This window comes from Sturnira hondurensis, unplaced genomic scaffold (genome assembly GCF_014824575.4).
Source record: "Sturnira hondurensis isolate 20B ecotype Veracruz unplaced genomic scaffold, ASM1482457v3 Scaffold0021795, whole genome shotgun sequence".
Classification (NCBI taxonomy): domain Eukaryota; kingdom Metazoa; phylum Chordata; class Mammalia; order Chiroptera; family Phyllostomidae; genus Sturnira; species Sturnira hondurensis.
The window spans coordinates 5,252,356-5,273,550 of record NW_028094426.1 but is presented as its reverse complement, the minus strand read 5'-3'; the positions used below and the strand labels follow the sequence as shown (position 1 = coordinate 5,273,550).

The following is a 21,195-nucleotide window of genomic DNA, read 5'->3' as shown; positions in this document are numbered from 1 at the left end:
GCTGGGTGGTGTGTGTGTGTGTGTGTGTGTGTGTGTGAGTGTGTGTGTTCTCTGATGGATCTGGTGGTTTCCCAAATTCATAGGCATTGACATACTTGTTCATTCACACCTGGAGATACAGGACCCCGAGGGCTATGTATAGACAAATCTTACTTGATGACCAAAATTTTTTTACTGCTGCACGTAGGGTCACCTGCAGCCAGGCCAGATGTTCTCATGTTGGCTAGAGAGGCCCCTGTGGCTGCTGACAGGGGTCTGGTCTCTGCTTGGTGCCGCCAATACTTTCTAATTTGGCACAGAGTCCAGAGGTCATTCCTTCCCTACATCCTGGCAACTGGGCTGAGCATACATTCCTTCCTGTTTGTGAGTCCTCTCCTTGATTAGGTTTGCTCTCTCCAAAGGCAGTTCTCTGTGTGATGTATACTAATCAGCTACGACTAATCAGGGAGAGAGAGAAGGGGGCCAGCGAAGTGTGGCTACAAATCCCCACACTTCGCGTAACTTCTACCTTCTGAGATGAGCTCTTGCACCTCATCGACCATGTGAAAGAACAGCTGGGTGGGCTTCTTACTGTTTGACTTGCGACTTTGAATCCTTGAAGGGTAGGTTGGTCAGAGTACTTTTTTAATAGTTCACTAACATTATAGTGCCTTACCACTATAAAGGACCGCTTCAACCACTTACAAAGGACCTATGATTTTTTTTTCCTTTTAACCGAACAAGATTTTAGAGGGCTTCTAGTCTAAAATCTTAGTTTTCCAAAGGAGAAAAATAAGGCCCAAGGGGTGAACGGGCTTGCTTCGGGACACAGAGAGTTGACAACGGTCATTTATCCAAGCACTCAAAAATTACGTATTGACTGAGTACCTACAAACGTATTTTTGTGATTTTAAGATGTATAATTTTTCACATTTTGGTATCTCTGAAATCAGGGTGAGTCTTAGCTTAGAGTGGCTGCCTCCCAGGTACTGGTCTCTCATGCACATCAAAACCTGCAGAGAGAAGGATGCCATTTGGGAGACAAACAACCCTCGAAGAATATTGTTCTGTCCACACTCCTGATGGAACAGACAACGATATTGTGTGGAAAACTTGTCATTGAAAATAGACAGTGAAGGGTTGAACTCTAGGTGAAAAGTTGTTTAGGGAATTGCTTAACCAATTTATTTTGCTTATATTCCCATTTTTAGAGTGCCCAGTAAGATATATGATAAATCTATGTTCGTCCTGAAGGTATCTCAAAGAGTTTTCCCCATAGATTAGAATAAAAGTCTAAAGTGACAAGAAGTCATTGTCCCTTAGTTTAAATGGTGACACTTCCAAAGCTATGCACGTACAAAATGACGGTGCATCCTCCGACCAGAGCCGTCTTAGATTTGATGGGATGTGGCGCATTCCTGGCTCTCCCCTAAATGCGGCGCAGGGAGTGATGAAAAGGGTGGATAAAATCTCTGAAGCTTAAATCCTAGGAGGGTAGTCAAAAGAAATAGACAAGGAAAATATCAAGTAGTGAGTAATAAGTACCGTGGAGAGAATGAGAACTAGGTCATGTGAACGCGAGTGACTTCTTTAGACGGCCAGGTTTCTCACCTCGTGGAGGTGGCTTTAAGCTGAAGGAGTAATAATACAGGTGGCACAAGAGCCAGGCCTGGGGGAGTCTTGTGAACACCAGCTCTGGCCAGCACCCCTCGGCAGGCTGGGGATACCATTATCGGGCCAAAGTCCATTCACAGCTCTTTAGTGCATGCTAGTGGCATGATTTTTATTTCAAAGCAAATGTTGACTTTAGAGAAAACTAACTGGTCATTTTCAGTGGAAATATAACTGTCTTCAATAGGTGGTATTTTATACAACAAAATGCATTCAACTTTTGATGCCATAAGTGACATAGGGAGAATGAATCTTAAAAATCCCTGGGAAGTGCAAAGAAGAAGGAGGAAGAGGAAGAGGAGGAAGGGGAAGAGGAGGAGGATTGGAAAAAGAAGAAGGAGAAGGAAGAGAAGGAAGAGGAGGAGCAGGAGGAGGGGAGAAGGAAGGGAAGAAGGGAGGAAGACTTATCAATTTTCTCACTCATCAAAATTATTGCCCAAGCTTTAAATAACTAGACAAAATCAACATCAGAACTGAAGGCATCAATTTTGAGTTTGAGTAAGGGGATAATTGACCTAATTGGCTTTTTATTCTTTTCCTGATTGATGGCTGTTTGGATAGCAGGTTTTAAAACCAGGATGTTTATAAAAGAATTAACTAAAAGGTTCTTGGCCAGTGCCCTTAGTTTTAAAATATCAGCTTGAGATTCCAAAAACAAGCCCACAAAGGAAGTAATAAACTTTTAAAAACATCCTAAAATGCTGGAATCAATGACTAGTAAAATGTTAGTAAAAAAGAGGCGTGGCAACTCCTGGATAGATTAAAACTTACGACATTACGATGGTAACAAGCTATTAAAGACACATAAGCACTCAGAATTAACTGGTTTTTAGCTTAAGCAGCTTAATGCTTAAAAGCCTATCTTGAATACTAAACAACGACATTTTTATTTTTTTAAAGAGGAAATAAAAGTTTTTATTCATTTTACATGTGCTAAGGGCTGTGCCCTTATTTTGTACCCTCCACTGTGCTGGTGGTGGTGGGAAACGCCCAGATCAGCTGAAGCAACACACAAGCGAAGTGAACAGGATGCTGCTAGCTTGAGACCTGAAATTTAACCGGGAAGGCGGGGCCTGTGTCCATCCCATTGAGTCAGAGAAAAATTGGTCTCTAGTTGAGACCATTAAGTGGCAGTCCCTTCGGTTCCTATATCTGGGACATGGTAAGAAGAAATATGAAGGCCTTTCTGGAAGTCGCCCAAGAGGACAAACAGCAATCAGGCTGCTGAACCCAGCGGCTTCCCACCGCCTGCCACCCACTACGGACTGTGCTTCAGCTTTCGTTTCCACCATTGTAACCACTTTGGAAAACAGGCTGTCTGTGCCAATGTGTGGAGGGAAACCTTAAAGACCAACAAGTATTATATTTCTAACATGTATGTACTGGGAACCGATAATAGCTGAGTACTTTATTTTAAAGCTAAGAATCAGGAGACTGATCAATTTAAATTCCAAGGAGGCCTGTCACATATAATTGAGTGTGGCCAAGCAAAAATAAAATGATTTTTCCTCAATTGCAGAGAGCAAGAAAGATATAGGAAGGACCTCTGTAAATAGACCAGCTTGTCTAAATAAGCCTAGCAAATACCACCCAAGTTAGACAAGAATAACTCACCTGGATAACTCTGCTATTAAAACATAGATGTGTGTGTGTTTGTATCTTATAGAATATGGAAAAAGAATCTATCTAGTTCCCTCAACCTGATCTCTAATAGTTTTTCTCAATATCTTATATGTGAGAATAAAATGTTGGGTGTGACTGACTGCAACACAAAAGGAGAAAAACTTCTAACCATTATAGATTCAGGGTCATTATTCATTTTAGCTCCACCTTCCATGTTCTCTACAGATCTAATCAGTTCCCTTAAACAATCTGAGATAAGTAATCTCCTGTCAAGAAAACATTACCGCTAGGAATATCAAGTTTTCCAATTAACCACTTACACTTAAAGGTATTCCAAAGAACATCAGAAGAAAGCATTATATTGGTATATTGGAGTCTTCAAGTGTACAGCATCTATTTTTGCCATGGCAGTATACATTTTACTAATTGATATAATGAAATTCCACAGGTAAGAGTTACATCTGTGAAACAGAAGAACATAATTCTATTGTTTAGCAATGAGAAACAAACCTTATCAAATATTTTTAATTCGAAAGACACACTATCAAACTCAGTAAGAGATAGATTTAAATCGCTGTTTTGAAAATGTATGTCAATTGATATTAATTATTTTATAATAATTGATCACTCAGAAATTATGTAACTTTACATTAAAGAATTTTCAAATTCATCATTTCATTTTTTATTTTGAATCGCACAAGGATGTTGTGATACAGATTTTTATTCCTATTTTCAAATGAGATTATGTTCAATGGCTCTGCCAAAGCCAACCTGTAATAGGAAGGAGATCTAACATTTAAGGCCTGGCATTCTGATCCCTAGTCTAGGACTATTTTCACTATTTTGTCTTTCTAATATCTGTAAGTCTCATTCGTTCATTCATCCCTAAATGTCTGGGTCTGAACTCAGAACTGTGGCATAGATCTGAAGGAAAAAAATACTGTGAATTGAGATTTATACAACCACCTAAACTACTTTGAGAGTGAAGGTGGGAAAAAAAGCAATTTTAGATACATACAGAAACTTGAGAAGCGAGAAGGAAAATTAATCCAGAAAAAACAAAACGTTTTGCAAAAAAGTAATAATAAACATCAGAAAAGCACATTGGTAATCTAAATAAGTATTAACAATATAAAAACATTCAGAATTGTGTATGTTTTAAAATGCTACAATTGAAGATCATGGACAGAAACATAAAGTCTTTGTTTGTTTGGAAGAAGGATAGACACTTGAAGTTAGACTTGTCAGAGACGTAAGATATTTAGAATATGTGGTAGTCTGAGTAACAGCCCCAGAGGTAGCCAGGCCCTCATTTCCTGAATCTATTATTAGTCTTTTATTTGGCAATGGAGTTTTGCAGATGTGATTAAGGATCTTGAGATGGGAAGATTTATCCTGGATCATGCAGGTGGGTCCCAACTATAATCACAAGTGTCCTTATAAGAGATTTGATCACAGCAGAGACAGAGGCAAAACAATAACTGAAGAAGACGCTAAATTTCCAGGTTTGAAGATGGAGTAAGGGACCAGGAGCCAAGGAATGCAAGAGATGCAGCTCTGGAAGCTGGAAAAGAACAGGAAACAAGTTCGTGCCTGTTGGGAAAAGTCATCGAGAAGACATGAATGTTGTTTGACCCACAAGCTGGACCCGGGCAGCTAGAGGTTCCTCACCTCTCCCTCAACCCATGCTTTGGAATGCACCCTCCACCTGCCTTTTCCATCCCCAGAAGCTGCTCCAATAATACAGCCTTGAGATGTAAATGTGTTGAGACTGTCTGGACTGAATGTGCGACTGAGCCCAGTTAGGGCCTCTATAAAAACTTTTAAGATTTGGTAGGCGGGTGCAGAGATCTACTCATCTTGAAGCCTCATAAGTAAATTCCCTGGGTAATTAAACCTGGCACCCACCCACCTGGAGTGACCCGACTCTTTCCCTGGTTTCTCCCTGCCCCCCACTTATGTGGGCCGGTTTCAGATCATACCTGGGGAACCCCTGAGTAGGTGGCAGCCAATGACACCCTAGAGAACCTGGAAGGAGCACAGCACTGCTGTCGTCTTGACTTAAGCCCAGCGATATTGCTGTCAGCTTATGAGCTCCAGAACCATGAACGAATACACGTCTATTGTTTCAACTCATTAAATCTGTGGTAATTGTTTCAACATCCAAAGGCAATCAATATATTAAAAAGGCAGGGTTAGTGACCAAAAGAATAGATGTGGGATATATGACTTATTTTTGTGGAATACATATGCCTCCACTCCTCATGTTTTTAAGGATGGTTTTTATTAATACTCCTGGGCACTCAGGCCACCCCTTCTCATTCTTGCCAAAGAGTTTTGGCAAGTTTGACAAAAATTTTGTCTCTTGACAGAGACAAAATTATAGACTATCCCAAACTTGTGATGGTTCAACTTATAAATTTTCAACTTTACAGTGATGAGAAAGTGATATGCATTGAGCAGAAACTGACTAGGCTAAGCAAAGGCATTTGGTAGGTTAGGTGTATGAAATGTATTTTTGACTTCTGATAGGACGTCGCCTATTGTAAATCCAGAAGCATCTGTTCTTTCTCTGAGTGATCGTTTGGGAGAGGCAACTTGTTGGTTTGCAAAATGGGCCCTCTGCAGGGAGGGCCAGGACAGACCAAAGGAAGAGCCAGACCACTTCAGATTGGCAGGTGGTGGGTCCGCCCAACACACAAGAAAGTAGATCTCTGTGCGCCCCCAGCAAGAACCTTAAAAGATTCTGTAGAGGCCTTCTCTGAGCTTGGTCGCACAGACAGTTCAGATGGTCTCAGCATCTTCCTCCCTCAGGCTGTGGCTTCGGAACAGCCCCCACTTTGGAAAAGGTGGGCAGAGTGTACATTCCAATGATTAGGTGGGGTTGAGGGGCCTCCGATTGTCTGGGTCCAGCCAACCTGTAGTCATGTCCCCTCGATGAACTCTTCCAACACAACAGAACACTTGGTTCAGTTTCTTCTAATCTCCTTCCTCTCTTGGTAGTTACTCAGCAGCAGGGAACATAATTCATAATCTGCTCTGCTCTGTTCTTCTATAAGGAAGGAGTCTGGGGGCTGTGCAACACTGCTAGGAGCCAGCTAGGTCTGCCTAATTCAGAAATGATAGACTTAAAGTCCCATTCTCCACCTTAGTGCCACAACGGTGGCATTTGATTTCCATATGCCTTACTCTATTGTCTAGCTCTGGATTGCTTCAAAACACACACAGAAAAAGCAGAATATTACATATAAGTTTCACGTAATCTCAGTTCTCACGCTGGTAAAGAAAAAAAGATGGGAAATTTTATTATTTCAACAGAAAACAGAGAAAAAGGAAACAAAATGAAGCGAAGGAATGGTGGAAGTGAAGGAATCACATCCGAGACATAATCAGAACGAAATCCAGAGACTTTATATATAATAGGTACCAAGCAAAAGTTAACCCAAAGAAAATGAGTAGGTCAATGTTCATTGCTCCATAAAAAAAATGCTACCAAACTCTCTGGCTTGAAATAATTGTCTTTATCATTCATGAATATAGTCCTCAGTTAACTAATTTAAGTGCAGATGGGCACAGTTAGGAAGAGTTATCTTTCCTCCAAAGTTTCTCACCTCCTAGCAGACTAGCCTGGGCTTGTTTGCGTAGCGTGGTCAAGGCTCCAGAGAGAAAGCAGAAGCACACAAGCGCTGTAACCTAGGCACAGAGTGGGCACATCGTTGCTTCTGCTGTTCCATTGGCCAGTACAGACTAGAAAGCTGATCTGAACCCAAAGTGTGGGAAAATAGATGCCATCTCTTGATGGGAGGAGCTGCAAGGTCACATTGCTAAATGCATGGTTACGCAGAGGCCGATATTTGGGACCATCGATGTCATCAATATACCACATCCACCTCACTCAGAAATCAATAAATCAAAGAAACAAAAATATTGGTAGGGATAGAGAAGATTTAATGATGTACCTAACAAGCTTGATTTTAAAGATACATGATGGTAGATGAGAGAGCATACAGAGATATATAACCTTGAGTGCAACAAATAAACAATCAATTTTCTTTTTAAAGTTCACATGGAATTACACAAATTGAACAGGAAGGCATCCAAAAAATTTCCAACAATTTCCAAAGAACTTGTCATTTATTAATAGATCGCAGTATTTTACCATAGTGCAACTTAATTTGAAAAAACAAGAAAGTGGGGAAAAAACATACATTTGGAGATAAGAAATACATTTCTAAATAATTTATAGACCAATGAAGAAACCACAATGGTAATTATAAATATTCATATTTAAAAGAAATAAAAACTGCATAAAACTTGTGGGATGAAAAAAGAGCAATTGCAGGGAAATTTAAAACTTTAAGTGCATTTGTTAGAAACTAAGAAAAACTAATGATAAAGTATCAAAACCTTCACCCCAGGAAGGTGATAAAGCCTGAAGGAAGAAGAATGAAAACAATAATAACACTGATTGCAATTATTCAGAGAAGATTCTCCAACCATGAAATAATCATGCTAGTTTATTTGAAGTGAGAAATACCATCAAATTATTTGGAGGTAAACTGTGATAAATTAAAAGTATATATTGAAAAGTCTAGAGCAAACACTAAAACTTTTTTTTGAAAGAGGCATAATATATGTCAATGGAGGAAATAAAATGCAGTCAGAAAGATCTTGAGGGCATTATGCTAAGTGAGCTAGGTCAGAGAGAGAGAGAGACAAATACCATAGAATATCACAGGTGGAATATTAAAAAACCAAACTTGTACAATATGATTATAGACAATGATACTGTGTTATAAACATCAAACTTGCTAACAGACTAAGTCTTACTTTTTTCCACTAAAAAATGAACTGATAATTATATTGCATAATAGAGGTATTAGCTAAGACTAAGGTGGTAATCATATTGTAATACATATATGTATCAAGTTAACATATCGTACACATCAGATTTACACAGTGTTATGTGTCAACCATACCAATTTAAAAATAAATAAATAATAAAAAGCCAAACTCTAGATGCCACAGGTAAACACAGTTCTTCTCACACAACTACATCCAAATTACAACTAAAATATACAACAGCTATCACTTGGAACCATCAGCAATCGAGTTGAATGGAAGTCTGAGAACTACAGAATCGAAGAAACCATATCTACTCAGATTAGGAGGAGGTGTGGAGACACAGAACAGGCTAGGCCCATATCCATGTGTGATGGATAAAAATTTGGGAGGGATATCTCAGGAGCAAGGACTCCCAGCCCCACATCAGGCTCCCCAGCCCAGGGTTCCAGCACCCATACAAAATAAGTACCTATAAATAACTTCTTGCTGTAAAAACCAGCAGGGATTGAGTTGGTGGAAGAAACATCTGGTGACTCAAGCAGTTCCTCTTCAAGTAGGGCTTGCCAGCCTCTGGGCTGAGGACCAGTACTGGTCCTAGCCTGTTGAAAGCTGGGCTGCACAGTAGGAGGTGAGCTTGAACATAATGTGCCTGAATCATCTAGAAACCATCCCTTATCTCCAGTCCATGGAAAAATTATCTTCCATAAAACCTGTCCCTGGTGCCAAAAAGATTGGGGACTGCTGTCTTTAAGAACCCACACAAGGACTTACTCAGATTTACTCCCTCTGAGCTCCAGCACCAGGAGAGCAGCTTGAAAGGCACCAGTGACATACAGGGAGGAACTGAAGTGTCTGGCATCAGGGCAAGAGCTGGGGGACACCTTTCACCCATGCACAAAGTCAGGCAGAGGCAACCATTCCCTTTCTGAGCCCTCCCTGCACAGAGCCACAGAGCCAGCAGTTGGGTGCCGCATCTGAGACTCCATCAACCTGGCTAACATTATTTACCCTGCCCTGGGGATCCCTTGAGGCTCAGCCCCACCCAACTTAAGGGTCCACCCAGGCTATCAACAGTGTCTTTTCATATGAATGGCTGGTCTTGGCTCATGCTTCACAACTTCCTAAATCAGATCAAATAAGTAACAGCCAGCCTCTGTAAGCCTCTAGACCCCAGCCCCTATGATGAAATCATGGATACAGAGAGTGTTTTGATGGTTGCCAGATGGGTAGGGGGGTAGTGGAATGAGCAAAGAGGTGAGGGTTATTAAGAAGTACAAATTGGTAGTTACAGAATAGCCATGGGGATGTAAAGTACAGTATAGGAAATGGAGTAGTCAAGGAACTTACATACATGACCCGTGGACATGAACAATGGTATGAGGATTGCCTGGGGGTGGAAGGGAACACAGGGTAAAATAGGGACAACTGAAATAGCATAATCAATAAAATATAATTTAAAATAATAATAAAGTGAAATTCATAAAGACAGAGAATTAGGATGGCGGTCCCCAGGAGCTGGCATGGGAGGGAATGAAGGAGATGTTGTCTTAGAGTACAAATTTGCAAACAGTAAATAAGTTCTAAAGAGCTAACACACAGCATAGTGATTATAGTCAACAATAGTGTGTCATAAATGCAAAGCTGCTGAGAAACTAGAAAATAACTGTTCTCACCACAAAAAGTATATTTGGGAAACCCCTAAATATTTGAAAGTTAAACAACATTCTTTTATTAACCAAAGAGGAAAGTCGTAAGAAAATCATAAAATATTTTTAATTTAATGAAAAGGAAAACAACATATCAAAATCTGGGTATCTTATTAAAGGACGCTATTAATATATAAGAGAATTGCATCATATTAAATGCTTACATTAGAAAAGAAGAAAGGCCTCAAGTCAATGATCTACACTTCAACCTCAAGAAACTAGAAAAATAAGAGTAAATTAAACCAAAAGGCCATATAAAGAAGGAAATAAAGAGATAAGAGCAGGACCAAATAATATTGAAAGCAAAGGGGAAAAAATCAGTGAAATCAAGAGCTGGATATCTGAAAAGATCAATAAATGACATGAACTTCTATCCACACTGATCAAAGCAAGATGAGAAGCTAAAAAGTACCAATATCGGGAGTGAAGGCATATACATTGCTATAGAGCCCACAGATATCAAGCAATATGGAAATAATACTAATAACTTTATAACAATAAATTTGACAAACTTGAAAAAAGTAAACAAATTCTTTAGACACAAACTACCAAAACTTACAGAAAAATAAAATGACAGCCTGAAGCACTCTGTATCTATTAATAAAGTCAATGTGTAGTTAAAGACATGCCAACAAAGAAATTTCAACGCTTAGATGGATTTACTGGCAGATCCTACCACATGTTTATGGAATAAGTAGCCTGAGTTACAGCCAAACTCTTCTGGAAAATAGAAGAGGAGGGAATGTTTGGTTTAATTCACCATATCAACAAACTGGAGATGAAAATTTATGACCTTAATAGATGGAGAATAAGCATTTGACAAAATTCAAAGGGCTCTGAAAAACCCACAAATAACATCATACTTAAAAGTGAAAGACTGAATGCCTCCCCTTGAAACCCTGAACAAAGCCAGGCCGTCCACGCCTACTACCCTATATTATACTTAATAACTGAATAAGGCAAATTTGGTAAGAAAAAAGTCATTCCGATTGGAAAGGAAGAAATAAAACCGTTGTTTTATGCACAATCATAATGATAACTGTCTGCATCAGCCCCACCCACATAAAAGAAAACCCCCTGGAACGGTCTGAGGCTGCAGGACACCAGATGCCTGTAAAAATTCAATTATATTCGTATAATTGAATTCATATTCAGAAATGAATAACTACTGGAAATTAAAATTAAAACAGTACCTATTTATAATAGAACCAAAAAAATAAGAAGTGCTTAGACATAAAGCATCCCCCCCTCCGCAAAATGTTCAAGATTCATGTACTGAAAACCACAAAATATTGATGCAATAAACAAGACATAGAGAAGCATATTCACGGGTTGGAAGACTCAATATTAAGGTGTGAATGCCCCCTAAACTGATCTGTAGATTCAACATAATGTCAATTTTTAAAATATCAGGTTTTCATATAAAAATTCACAAGCTATTCTAAAATCTATTTTAAAAAACTAGGTTTTCTCTTTTTTTTCGTCACAACTCAATTAACAGTTGGGTTGAGCACTAGTACCTGAAACTTGCCAGGCTTCCTTAGATGGAATAGACACAAAGTAAATAAGACTACCTGCTAAAAATTTCTGGAAACCTGGATAGGAGTCTTGGCCCATTTTGGTCAAGACTAAAGACCATCTTGGTCATCTCCACTAAAGACCATCTCCTGCTCTGCAGTGCAGAAACCATTCCAACAGTGACACCATGTGGCAGTAGGAAGCAAGTGCAGCAGTGTACCCAAAGAGGTTCCTGTATTGTCCCCGCATGGTTGTGGAAGTTGTACTTAAAATCTTCCGGGGACTGCATTGACCTCCTAGGTCAGGCCCCCCAGCCCAGGGTTCCAGTACTCATATAAAATAAGTACCTATAAATAACGTCTCACTGTAAAAACCAGCAGGGATTGAGTTAGTGGAAGAAACATCTGGTGACCCACGCAGTTCCTCTTCAAGTAGGGCTTGCCAACGTCTGGGCTGAGGACCAGTACTGGTCCTAGCCTGTTAGAAGCTGGGCTGCTTCTAAGTGGAGATAACCTCAAAGGCAGGAGATTCTAGATTTCTGCTAATTAGGCGGGTGGATATTGAAAAATAAAAATAATTAAGACTATACTTGTACCCTGAGTTTGTGAAGCATTTCATATTATCATAAATAGCATAACTATATGGTAACCTTATATATCTTTATGTTTATAAAAATTTTTAGTTTTCTATTGCTACCATAATGAATTACCACAAATTTAGTTGTTGAAACAAGTTTATTATCTTACAGTTCCCTAGGTTGGAGTCAAATACGGACCCCACGAAGATAAAATCCAGCCATTGGCTGCGACCTGTTCCTTTCTGGAGGCTGTAGGGAAGAATCCATTGTTTTGCCCATTTGAGTTGTTAGCAAAATTCAGTTCCTTGCGTCTGCAGAACTGAGAGCCCCGTTTCCATGCTGGCGGTCAGCAGGGGGCCATGCCTCGCATGTAGAGGCAACCCACTTCCCTCGGCTTGGAGCTGCGTCCTCCTCTCAAGCCAGCAGTGGCAGCTGGACTCCACGGAACGGAATTTCTCTAACCTTCTTCTCTGTCCCCCTCTCTCACTTTTTGTGAATGTTAAAGATTCATGTGATTGGTTTCCAGAACCCAAGCAGGTAACCATAGATAATTTCTTCATCTCAAGGTCTTCCATTTTGACCGTATCTGCAACATCACTTTTGTCATGAAAGACAATATACCCACAGGTTCTGGGGATTAGCCTGTGGACTTCTGGGGTAGGGAGCATTATTCTGCCTACCCCTGCTATAACGAATTTTTTAACACTAAAAATCTAATCTGAAAAATATGCCTTGCTTTTCCTACTAGGGAAAGACTTAATTTTTTAGGCTAGCATTTACCCACATTCCTTTTTTAAAAGTTTTATTGAATTTACTAAGTTAATAAAATGACATAGATTTCAAGTGTACAACTGTAATATATCATCTGTATATTGTACTGTTTACCACCCAAAGCCAGTATCAGTGAACTGCCTATTTTTTCCAGACTGAGCTTGACTATTCTCATTTCCTTTGGGAAGCTACCAAGCTACCTCCATTCCAAGCTACAGATTATTTTCTCACTTAATAGTGTAGATGTCAGAGCTTGGCTGACAGGGCCTGAATGTAGGCCCCACTACTGATTGTGTCTTTGGGCGAATCCAATAAACTCTCAGCCGCCTCAGCTATAAAATGGGGCTTAACGATGCCTACCTCAGAGGGTTTCTGTAAAGGGTTAATACAAAACCGTACTTATTACACTGCCTGGCACACAGTAAGCATTCAGGATGCATGAGCAATTGTTACAGTGTAAGACACCACATTTTACAATTATTTTCCTGTGCAGCTCACGGGAGCACAAGAACTGAGGCCTGCCCTGTTCACTGCCTGAAACTATGCCCTGGGGTCTAGCAGACATGCGCTAGATAGTTGTTGAATGAATACCTACTTACTAAAGACAGAGAGTGCCACAATCACAATTATTCTTTCCCCCCAAATTAAGAATAGGGCCTGGCACACAGTAGATGCCCAATAGGTATTTGTCAACCGAAGGAATGAACAGAGATGGTCAAATGTGGAGTGACTCCAGACTGTGGAAAGTAGTGTATTGAGGAGGCCAAACAGAGATTAAGGGATATTCCAGTTTGTCTTTAAAATTTTTTATTTAAAAAATAAAATTATAAACAAAATACAGAAAAATATTGACACCTGTGATAACAAGAAAATGAGTCCCAGTCTCTAGGGCAGTTTGTTATCCTGGAAGAGCAAAATCATGAGTTTCATAGAGAAATTTCATTGTGCGAAGGAGGAATGTACTTTTTTAAGGTTCATTTGTAATAGGTATTTGGCATTGACAGAAAAAGTATTCCTAGTATACATTCAACATTTTGCAGCATATTTACATTCAAGTTACACTTCCAAATTCTATGCCAAATACAGCCTAACTCACTATCCAAAGTCCCTAAAATATTACTAAAATTCTATTTGGTAGAATTACATTATAATTTTATTAGAAAATAATTGTATGTTCCGATTAGATCAATTATTTTAACCATTTCAAAAAAATTCACTGACCTTTTCTTCCCTGTTGAAGCCAAGCCTCTTCCACACAAATTAAGCACCAACTGAAATTTGGCCACTTAGGTTATAATTTTTCCCTCCCTCCTTAGAGATATCATTAAAACTTCCAATGAAAGAACACTGGCACTGATACATTTGTCTCCATTTACAACAGCTGGAACATACCACAGATGTAGGCTGTGGAATTCTAACTTCTTTTTGAAAGAAGCAGCACAGCTCCCTTTCAGTCGTGACCAAATTCCTCATCAAAATAAAACACACTGAGAAACCCACAGTTTTCTGAAAACTTTCCTCCATTTTCCCACACATCCCTCAAATTGAATATTTCTCCATTAACAATTTGTGAATTTGTTGCTTAGCTTTTCTACGTCATACTAGGGTGGCTATCCTAGTCTCCTGATGATTTTCCCATTTCATTTTGTAAATTATGATTTTATTAAAATCAACATAAATGCCAAGTATCTTCCACCTTTCCTACAGTTGTCTGAGAACTTAATTTACGGAAGGGTCGAGATTCTAGACTAATCAAACCCACTCAAAATGTATCAATTCTTTTTTAATTATCTCAGATTAAGTTTAGTTTTTTTAAAGCCTAGGAAGATAATTCACGACACAACAATGGAGACAGATACACTTCATTTGGCTGAGCCCCTCCTGATTAACTTCAGGTTGTAACTTCTCCTCCAGCACAGGAGGGCTGGCAGTTGGCAGCAAGTTGCTGAGCTGATACCACTTCCAGCTCAGACTCCCGAACAAAGATCACCGCATCACCGCTCACGTTTATAAGACACTGCGCCTGTAAGAATGACAGGACAAATCTGGTCACACATGCACCAATACAGTCACACTCTTCTCTCACAGTAGGGGCACCACTGTCATCAGAGAAAAGATAGCCCAAGAGAAAACCAAGCAAAGGATAAGAAGGCAATTCACAGGGAAGAAAACTCAAAAAAGACACTACTATAGTCATTTATTTTTTAAAGGAATCTTTAATAATGTTAAGTGAGTTCTCTTAAGAAAACTGACAAAATAAACTTATTCTAAAATTTAACCTAAGCCATACTCTTTAGCTCCCATGAACAGAATTATACTTACTAAAAAGTAAAAAATGAAAACCCAATATGGCTCATGACGATGTACTCTTCACCAGCATGGCGATTAGAACCTGACGGCATCATAGTACAAACTAGAGGGCATTTTTAACTGTCCCCAGCCAGCCACCACTGTATTCCAAACACCCACCAAGAAGATGGTGGGAAGAGTAGTAAAGTAGGAGCAAAACTTCCAGAAGTATTTGGGAGTACTAACTACTCACTGGGATGTGAAAACAGCATCCGACCTATGCATGACCATGGTTATTAATATACGCTTTAGAACATGTTCTAAGCACAGAGAATCAAAGGGCTCTACAGAGAACAAATCTCTTTTGCAGGGGAGGTGGCAGGTGGGAAGGCTGCGAGGGAATCCGCAGGTTCCCAGGAAGAGATAACAGCGTCTTACCTGGTTCTTATTCGGATTCTCCATGAAGACGCACTGCTTCATTATGTAGGAGACGACGGCGTTCCCTCCTAAGGCAGCAACATGTGCTCTCACCATTGCGAACACTTCAGCGATAAAAGCGTGGAGAAAACCACTGACTCCCCCTTCCTACATGATAACACATAGGAAAATCAAACTATATACATGCATACATTACTGTATATAAAATGTCAAAGAACAGATAGTAAATCATCTTCAATTGTGTTAATATAATGGATAATTTTAATCTCCTTCATAAGGATTTGTTGCGTGAAAGAACAAACAAACCTTTATTCAACACATGACTATGACAGGGATTGTTATCCCTAATTTTACAAACGACGAAACTGAAGCCCAAAGAATTTGTAATATGCCCACGACTAGCTATGGTCACATGGCCAGTAAGTAAATGGCAGGGCAGGAATTCAAACTGTTCCTCCATCTTCAACATCTCCCCCCATCAAATCGTTCCCATCCTCATTCAAATAAATTGACGATAAACATAAACAATAAACCTCCCTGCTGAACCATGTTCTGGTCATGCTTGCCTTCTGTGAATTTCTCAAAGGTGTCAAGTACTTTTCCTGCCTCGGGGTCTTTGCACACACTGTTCCCGAAGGCTCCAGCATTGTCACCCAACTGCCTACCAGGGTAACCCATCCAAGTCTTCCGGTCCTGGGTTACACAGCACTTCCTTAGAGACACCTACCCCCGATGGCCAAATCTAAACGCAAGTTCCCCATTATATTTTCTGATGGCCTCTGTTTTCTTTCTTTTATTACTTACTATCACTGATAGTGATATAACTATTTATTTAATGTCCACTGTGCTCCAGTTCCACTAGGGCATGGTATATTCCATCAATTCAGGGACTCCATCTGTTTTGTTCATAAGCTTATGATAACACTAGCTATTACATGAAATTTGGTAAGTCTAACCTACAGTCAATCCAGACAGGTTATAGGGGAAAAAAGAGATGTGGCAAAAAAAAAAAAAAAAAAAGAAAAAGACACATTTGTTTGGGCTTTGTCATTAATATGCTCAATCACAGAGAAAATTCACAAAAATAATGAAAAAATTACCTCACGTAGAGAAGTGGTTTCCCGAATAAAAAACATGTTAATTATCCCAAGGTACTTAGTTATTTTTGCTCCAGGAATGAAAGAAAGAGGTGTCATCTTAACAACCCCAACTGTGGAATTTGTACACGGTGGAGCAGAACGACTGCGGAGGTTTCCTTCGCTCACGGGACTCGCTTTGTCAACTGTCACAGCTAAAATTGGAGAAAGCACAGAGAGCCCCCAGATCAGATGCCAGTAACTCCATCGTTCCCCAGGGCTTCCGAGAAAGCGGTGACAACACTCAGCTGTCTGTGAGGCTAAGCCGTGTCATGAAAGAAAAGAAACTGTCATGCACTGCATGCGATTAAGACAGAGAGACAAAGAAAAACGTGAGAGACAATGCTGGAATGGAATTCTTTTGGAAGAAAAATGGCATTCCTGCAAAAGAAAATGGTGATGCGGTGTAGTTACACATACAATGATGGTTACGAAGTGAAGAAAAGAAAAAGCGGCAGAGCAGTTACAAATTATCTGCTGGAGGAACAAATTATTACAAAGAGAGTGTGAAAGTTGTTACATTTCCCAGTTTTTCCTTATTTTTCAGACCACTTCATCATTCTCAACTTGTAGATAAACCTTATGTTAACTAGTTGTGATAGGTTTCTTTTCCAAACCATTTTGATCAAACTCATAATTTTAAAAACTTAAAAATGACCTTGGCTGTCTAAAAGTTGATTGGTTATAAAATAGTAGCTACTGATTATCAAATAACTAGTATAAGCCAGACGCACACATACATATATATATATATATAAAATCCTTACAACAACCCAGAAAAATAGATATTATTATCCCCATTTCCACATGAGGAAACTGAGGCCCAGAGAAGTTAAATAATTTGCCCAAGGTTACACAGCTACTAAAATGGCACTTCTAGTATTCAAAACCAGATCTGGCTGGCTCCACATCCTCTGATCTTTCCTCTAAAACATAACTCCTGCCTTTTTAATGTACTGTAAACTCTGACACTCAAATACATTTACCTCAAAATCGACAAAAACACATGGAGTATAGATAATGAACATATGATGATCTTGATTCTCTCAGTGAGATTGAGAGGTAAGTACTCTCTCTCCAGAAATACTTCATTCTTTCGGCCCTCTGGGTATCACACTTAGAAAGCTGACACATGCCATACACTAGATAGTAACTTTGGTCCTGGAAGAGTATCTCTTCAAAAAGAGAGTTGAAAATTTCCTCCTGCTAGAAGAATATAGTATCTACTTATATACTTTTAAGAACACGGTCACAAAAAGTACAATTTAAAAAATACAATTCTACAGTGAAAACTAACAAATCTAAAGGCCCTTCAATAACGTTTGCTAAATGCCCATTAGTCTGCAGCTTTCACACTCCAAAACATGATTGATTGGCAATGTTATTATTGGGCAGAAAAGTCTAGCCTTCACCACTGGGAAATCAGAGATACGCTTCTCAGATCATAATGTGGTAGAAACATCCGCCTACTTGTCTTAATTGATCCGCGCCTTATGGTCTGAGCTTTCAGTTTAATGAGCTCTATCCAGCTGCTGCATCTGTCTGCAAAGGAACTGTAATCAACTGACGTTGCTGGAAACACAGACAGAAAACAAAAGAAAAAAGTATGTATGACGTCTTACTCGTCATAACGCTCCTTCTAATGATGTAATTTAACTGTTACACAGAAAAAGAACGGTCCCTTTCAAGTCAGACGAGAGAGACAGTATAGAGTCAAGCTTGAGACACTGATTTGTCCAACACCAGTTTCTCAGTGAGTGGGCTGAGCATCTTCAGTGATGTCATGGTTGTGTGATCTCTTGGGGAAATAAAAGTGGGTTTAACAGAAGTGTCAGTGAAAGGACCACGTGCTGTGTTTTAACGAACTTCCCCCCCAATTCTTTGTACTTTATAATGTCTTAGCTGTTAATATCTTAGAACTTTGATTTATAATCCCACCTTTTTGAATAACTGCCTTCCCTATTTCTACCATAAAATCAAAATTAAAAATAATGAGAGTCAAATGTTGAAGAATACATGAAAATATCTCCAGTTGATTTATCTTTTATTAAAATACCTTCCTTCTCCCACCATCAACAGGAAAGCCAAGGGTCGTTTCTGTCCATATTTTCCTTCCATGGATGATTTGGGAAACAAAGCTCATGATAATGGGGTAGGTGGCAGGTGTGAGCCTAACAAGTTGTCCTTTTAAAGAGAGTAACTTTTACTACTACTGAGCTCTAAAAAATTATGAAAAAGCTAAAATTGTATTTTTAGAAACTGGGAAACTATGAAAATGCTAAAAATTAAATATTAGTTTTATTAATGTTTTTGAGACACGTTCTAACTACAATAAAGCCACATTTTGGTGTCTATCCCACTGTCTAGTGCATTTCTCCAATGTCTGCATGTTTACGCACCACACACTAGAATTTTGCACCTTTGGTGACTATTTGCTTAATTAGATGAACTCACCTCTCTGTGCAGCTGGTATACCTGAGTTAGAACTTGCAATCTCCAGGTGTTCTAATAAGACAACATGAACAACATTAGCTTGGATGCTAAATAAAAGCCAGTATCTCTTCTTTGCTGTTTGTAAACACTCTCTATAAGCCAGATGAATCGGAGGAAATCTTATGGCTTCATTGTAAAAGCAAACCAACAGAGTTATTAAGGTTTAAAATGCAATTTCTATTGCTATATACGAGTAAAAACTAGCTCAGTTAATAAATACCATGCCAAAGAAGACAAAAAGAGTTTCAGAAACTTTATAGACATGAGAAAGTATAAACACAGTAATAAACTGTTAGTAGGATGAAAACAGAATGTGAGAAGACTGAGCAGAGAAAAGGTCAAGGTATTGGGAAGAGAATCGGAAATGAAACATGCAAGGGAAATACCTGTTGGTGGAAGAACTAGTAAGGTTGAAAACTACAGACAAAGCAACGACTGACGACTCACAGATAAATACAAGCTCCTTACTAGCCAAACCCCCACTCACCCACCTTACCACCAGCTCCTTCAGTCAAGGACTTCGCTATCAACAGCTTCCTCTGGTGGTATCAAAACTTTGCGGAATGAAAAAGTGACCGCTCTCCATAGAAATAACCAGGGATCCCAATCACTTCCTTTCCAGTACCTCGTAAAATAGCATCCAGAATTTTCTCAGATATTTTATATTTTTATTATAGGTATTGAAGGCATTGTGTAAATTTAAACAATACTATTTAAAAAATCATCTATTTCTAATGTTCAGGCTTTAGCCACACTAGCATATTTGAATTTCTGTTTCAAAGAATTTTATAACTGAAGGAGCAGTGTTGTCAAGTTACAAATAACTCATAAGGAATACTGGGAATTATTTGGGTCAGCCAGTTTTTTAAAATAATTATAAACTAAGTAAATATTTTTATCTCTGCCTAATGTGTCCATATTTTGGTAACATTCTTAAATTAATAAAAGTTATACTTTTCAAAAGTAAGATTTGTACAAAACGTTTCTGATAAGTAGATGCAACGACGTATCTCCTATGTCCCACCCCTGCCCCATTTCATAGGTCCAGTGACTGCTAGCTGACGCTGAGTGTACAGTGGTTGACCTTGTTCTTACTACAGAACAGAGCTAAAGAATAAACAGGACCCTGAGGTGGGGCCTGCACATTCCCGTGAGGGTGCTATGCTGTGCACAAGCCCTGATAAACAGGCCCTCAGACTGTACACGTAGGCAGAGAGGTGTCCTCCGGACTTAGGACCCTGGGGGCACTGGAAGCCCAGAAGGTGGAATCTACTGGAAGAAGGCCAGCACAGAACTGACATCCGGAGGCTTACCAGATCTCTAGGGACATCTGGGCACGAAAACAGACCCAGTGCTGGGACAGCAAGAGGCCTGCCCCGGGTTACACATCCCAGGAGGGTCCCAGGGCTCTCCTATGCCCTTGGTGAGTGTAGAATTACAGAAAATACAGTCAGCATTAGGAATTCTGTGAAAGTTTTTAAAATGTGGGGGGGAGGGGAGGCAGGAGGGGAAGCAAAAAAATGTGAAAATTACTAAAATGAAATTATCTTCTATACTTCAATAATACCTGGGTAATGTGGGAGTCCCCAGTAGCAACTATATATAACTTAATGGCAAATGCCCACAAAAAGAACTTAAACATAGAAAGTATCTGTTTCCATCTCTAAATACACATATAGCAAGTGAATAATACAAAGGTATATAATAATACGTAAAATCTTTGTATTAAAAAAAGGAAAAATAGAGTATTTTTACAAAGACAGGTGGTAAGCTATGAAGAGTTGTTGCCTTGTCCCGGCTGGTGTGGCTCGGGTGGATGGAGCATCGTCCTGCGTGGCAAAAGGCTGGGGATTTGATTCTCCATCCGAGCACATACCTAGGTTGCAGGTTCCATCCCAGGTCAGGGCAGGTATGGGAGACAAGCAATCGATGTTTTTCCCACACACTGGTGTTTCTCTTCCCCCTCCCCTCTCTCTAAAATCAATAAGCATTTTTAAAAAACAGAATGACTCTTGGGAAGGGAAATGAGGGAGAAGGATGCTTTATTGGACTGTATCATTTTTTGGTAGGATTTGAATTTTTCACCATGTGCATTTACTACTTTTCTCATAAAATTTTACAAAGGATGGAGAAGAGGAAAATTTTCTTT

General features: G+C 39.3%; 1 protein-coding gene across 11 annotated transcripts in view; it reads right to left on the bottom strand.

Annotated features, from left to right (window-relative positions):
• Positions 1-13,927: 13,927 nt before the first annotated feature.
• C2CD5 (C2 calcium dependent domain containing 5) overlaps positions 13,928-21,195 on the bottom strand; it is an 87,614-nt gene continuing 80,346 nt past the window's right edge. For 5 of the 11 annotated variants that reach the window (XM_037033989.1, XM_037033998.1, XM_037033988.1 and 2 more), the window contains 5 exons: positions 19,008-19,058; positions 18,024-18,125; positions 16,518-16,708; positions 15,418-15,564; positions 13,928-14,713 (listed from right to left, as the gene is read on the bottom strand). In XM_037033989.1, coding sequence (XP_036889884.1) covers positions 14,582-14,713; positions 15,418-15,564; positions 16,518-16,708; positions 18,024-18,125; positions 19,008-19,058 — 623 coding nt within the window. In that variant the 3' untranslated portion in view covers positions 13,928-14,581. The remainder of the gene's footprint in view (positions 14,714-15,417; positions 15,565-16,517; positions 16,709-18,023; positions 18,126-19,007; positions 19,059-21,195) is intronic. The other 6 variants (XM_037033995.1, XM_037033993.1, XM_037033997.1 and 3 more) reach the window with 3 other exon arrangements.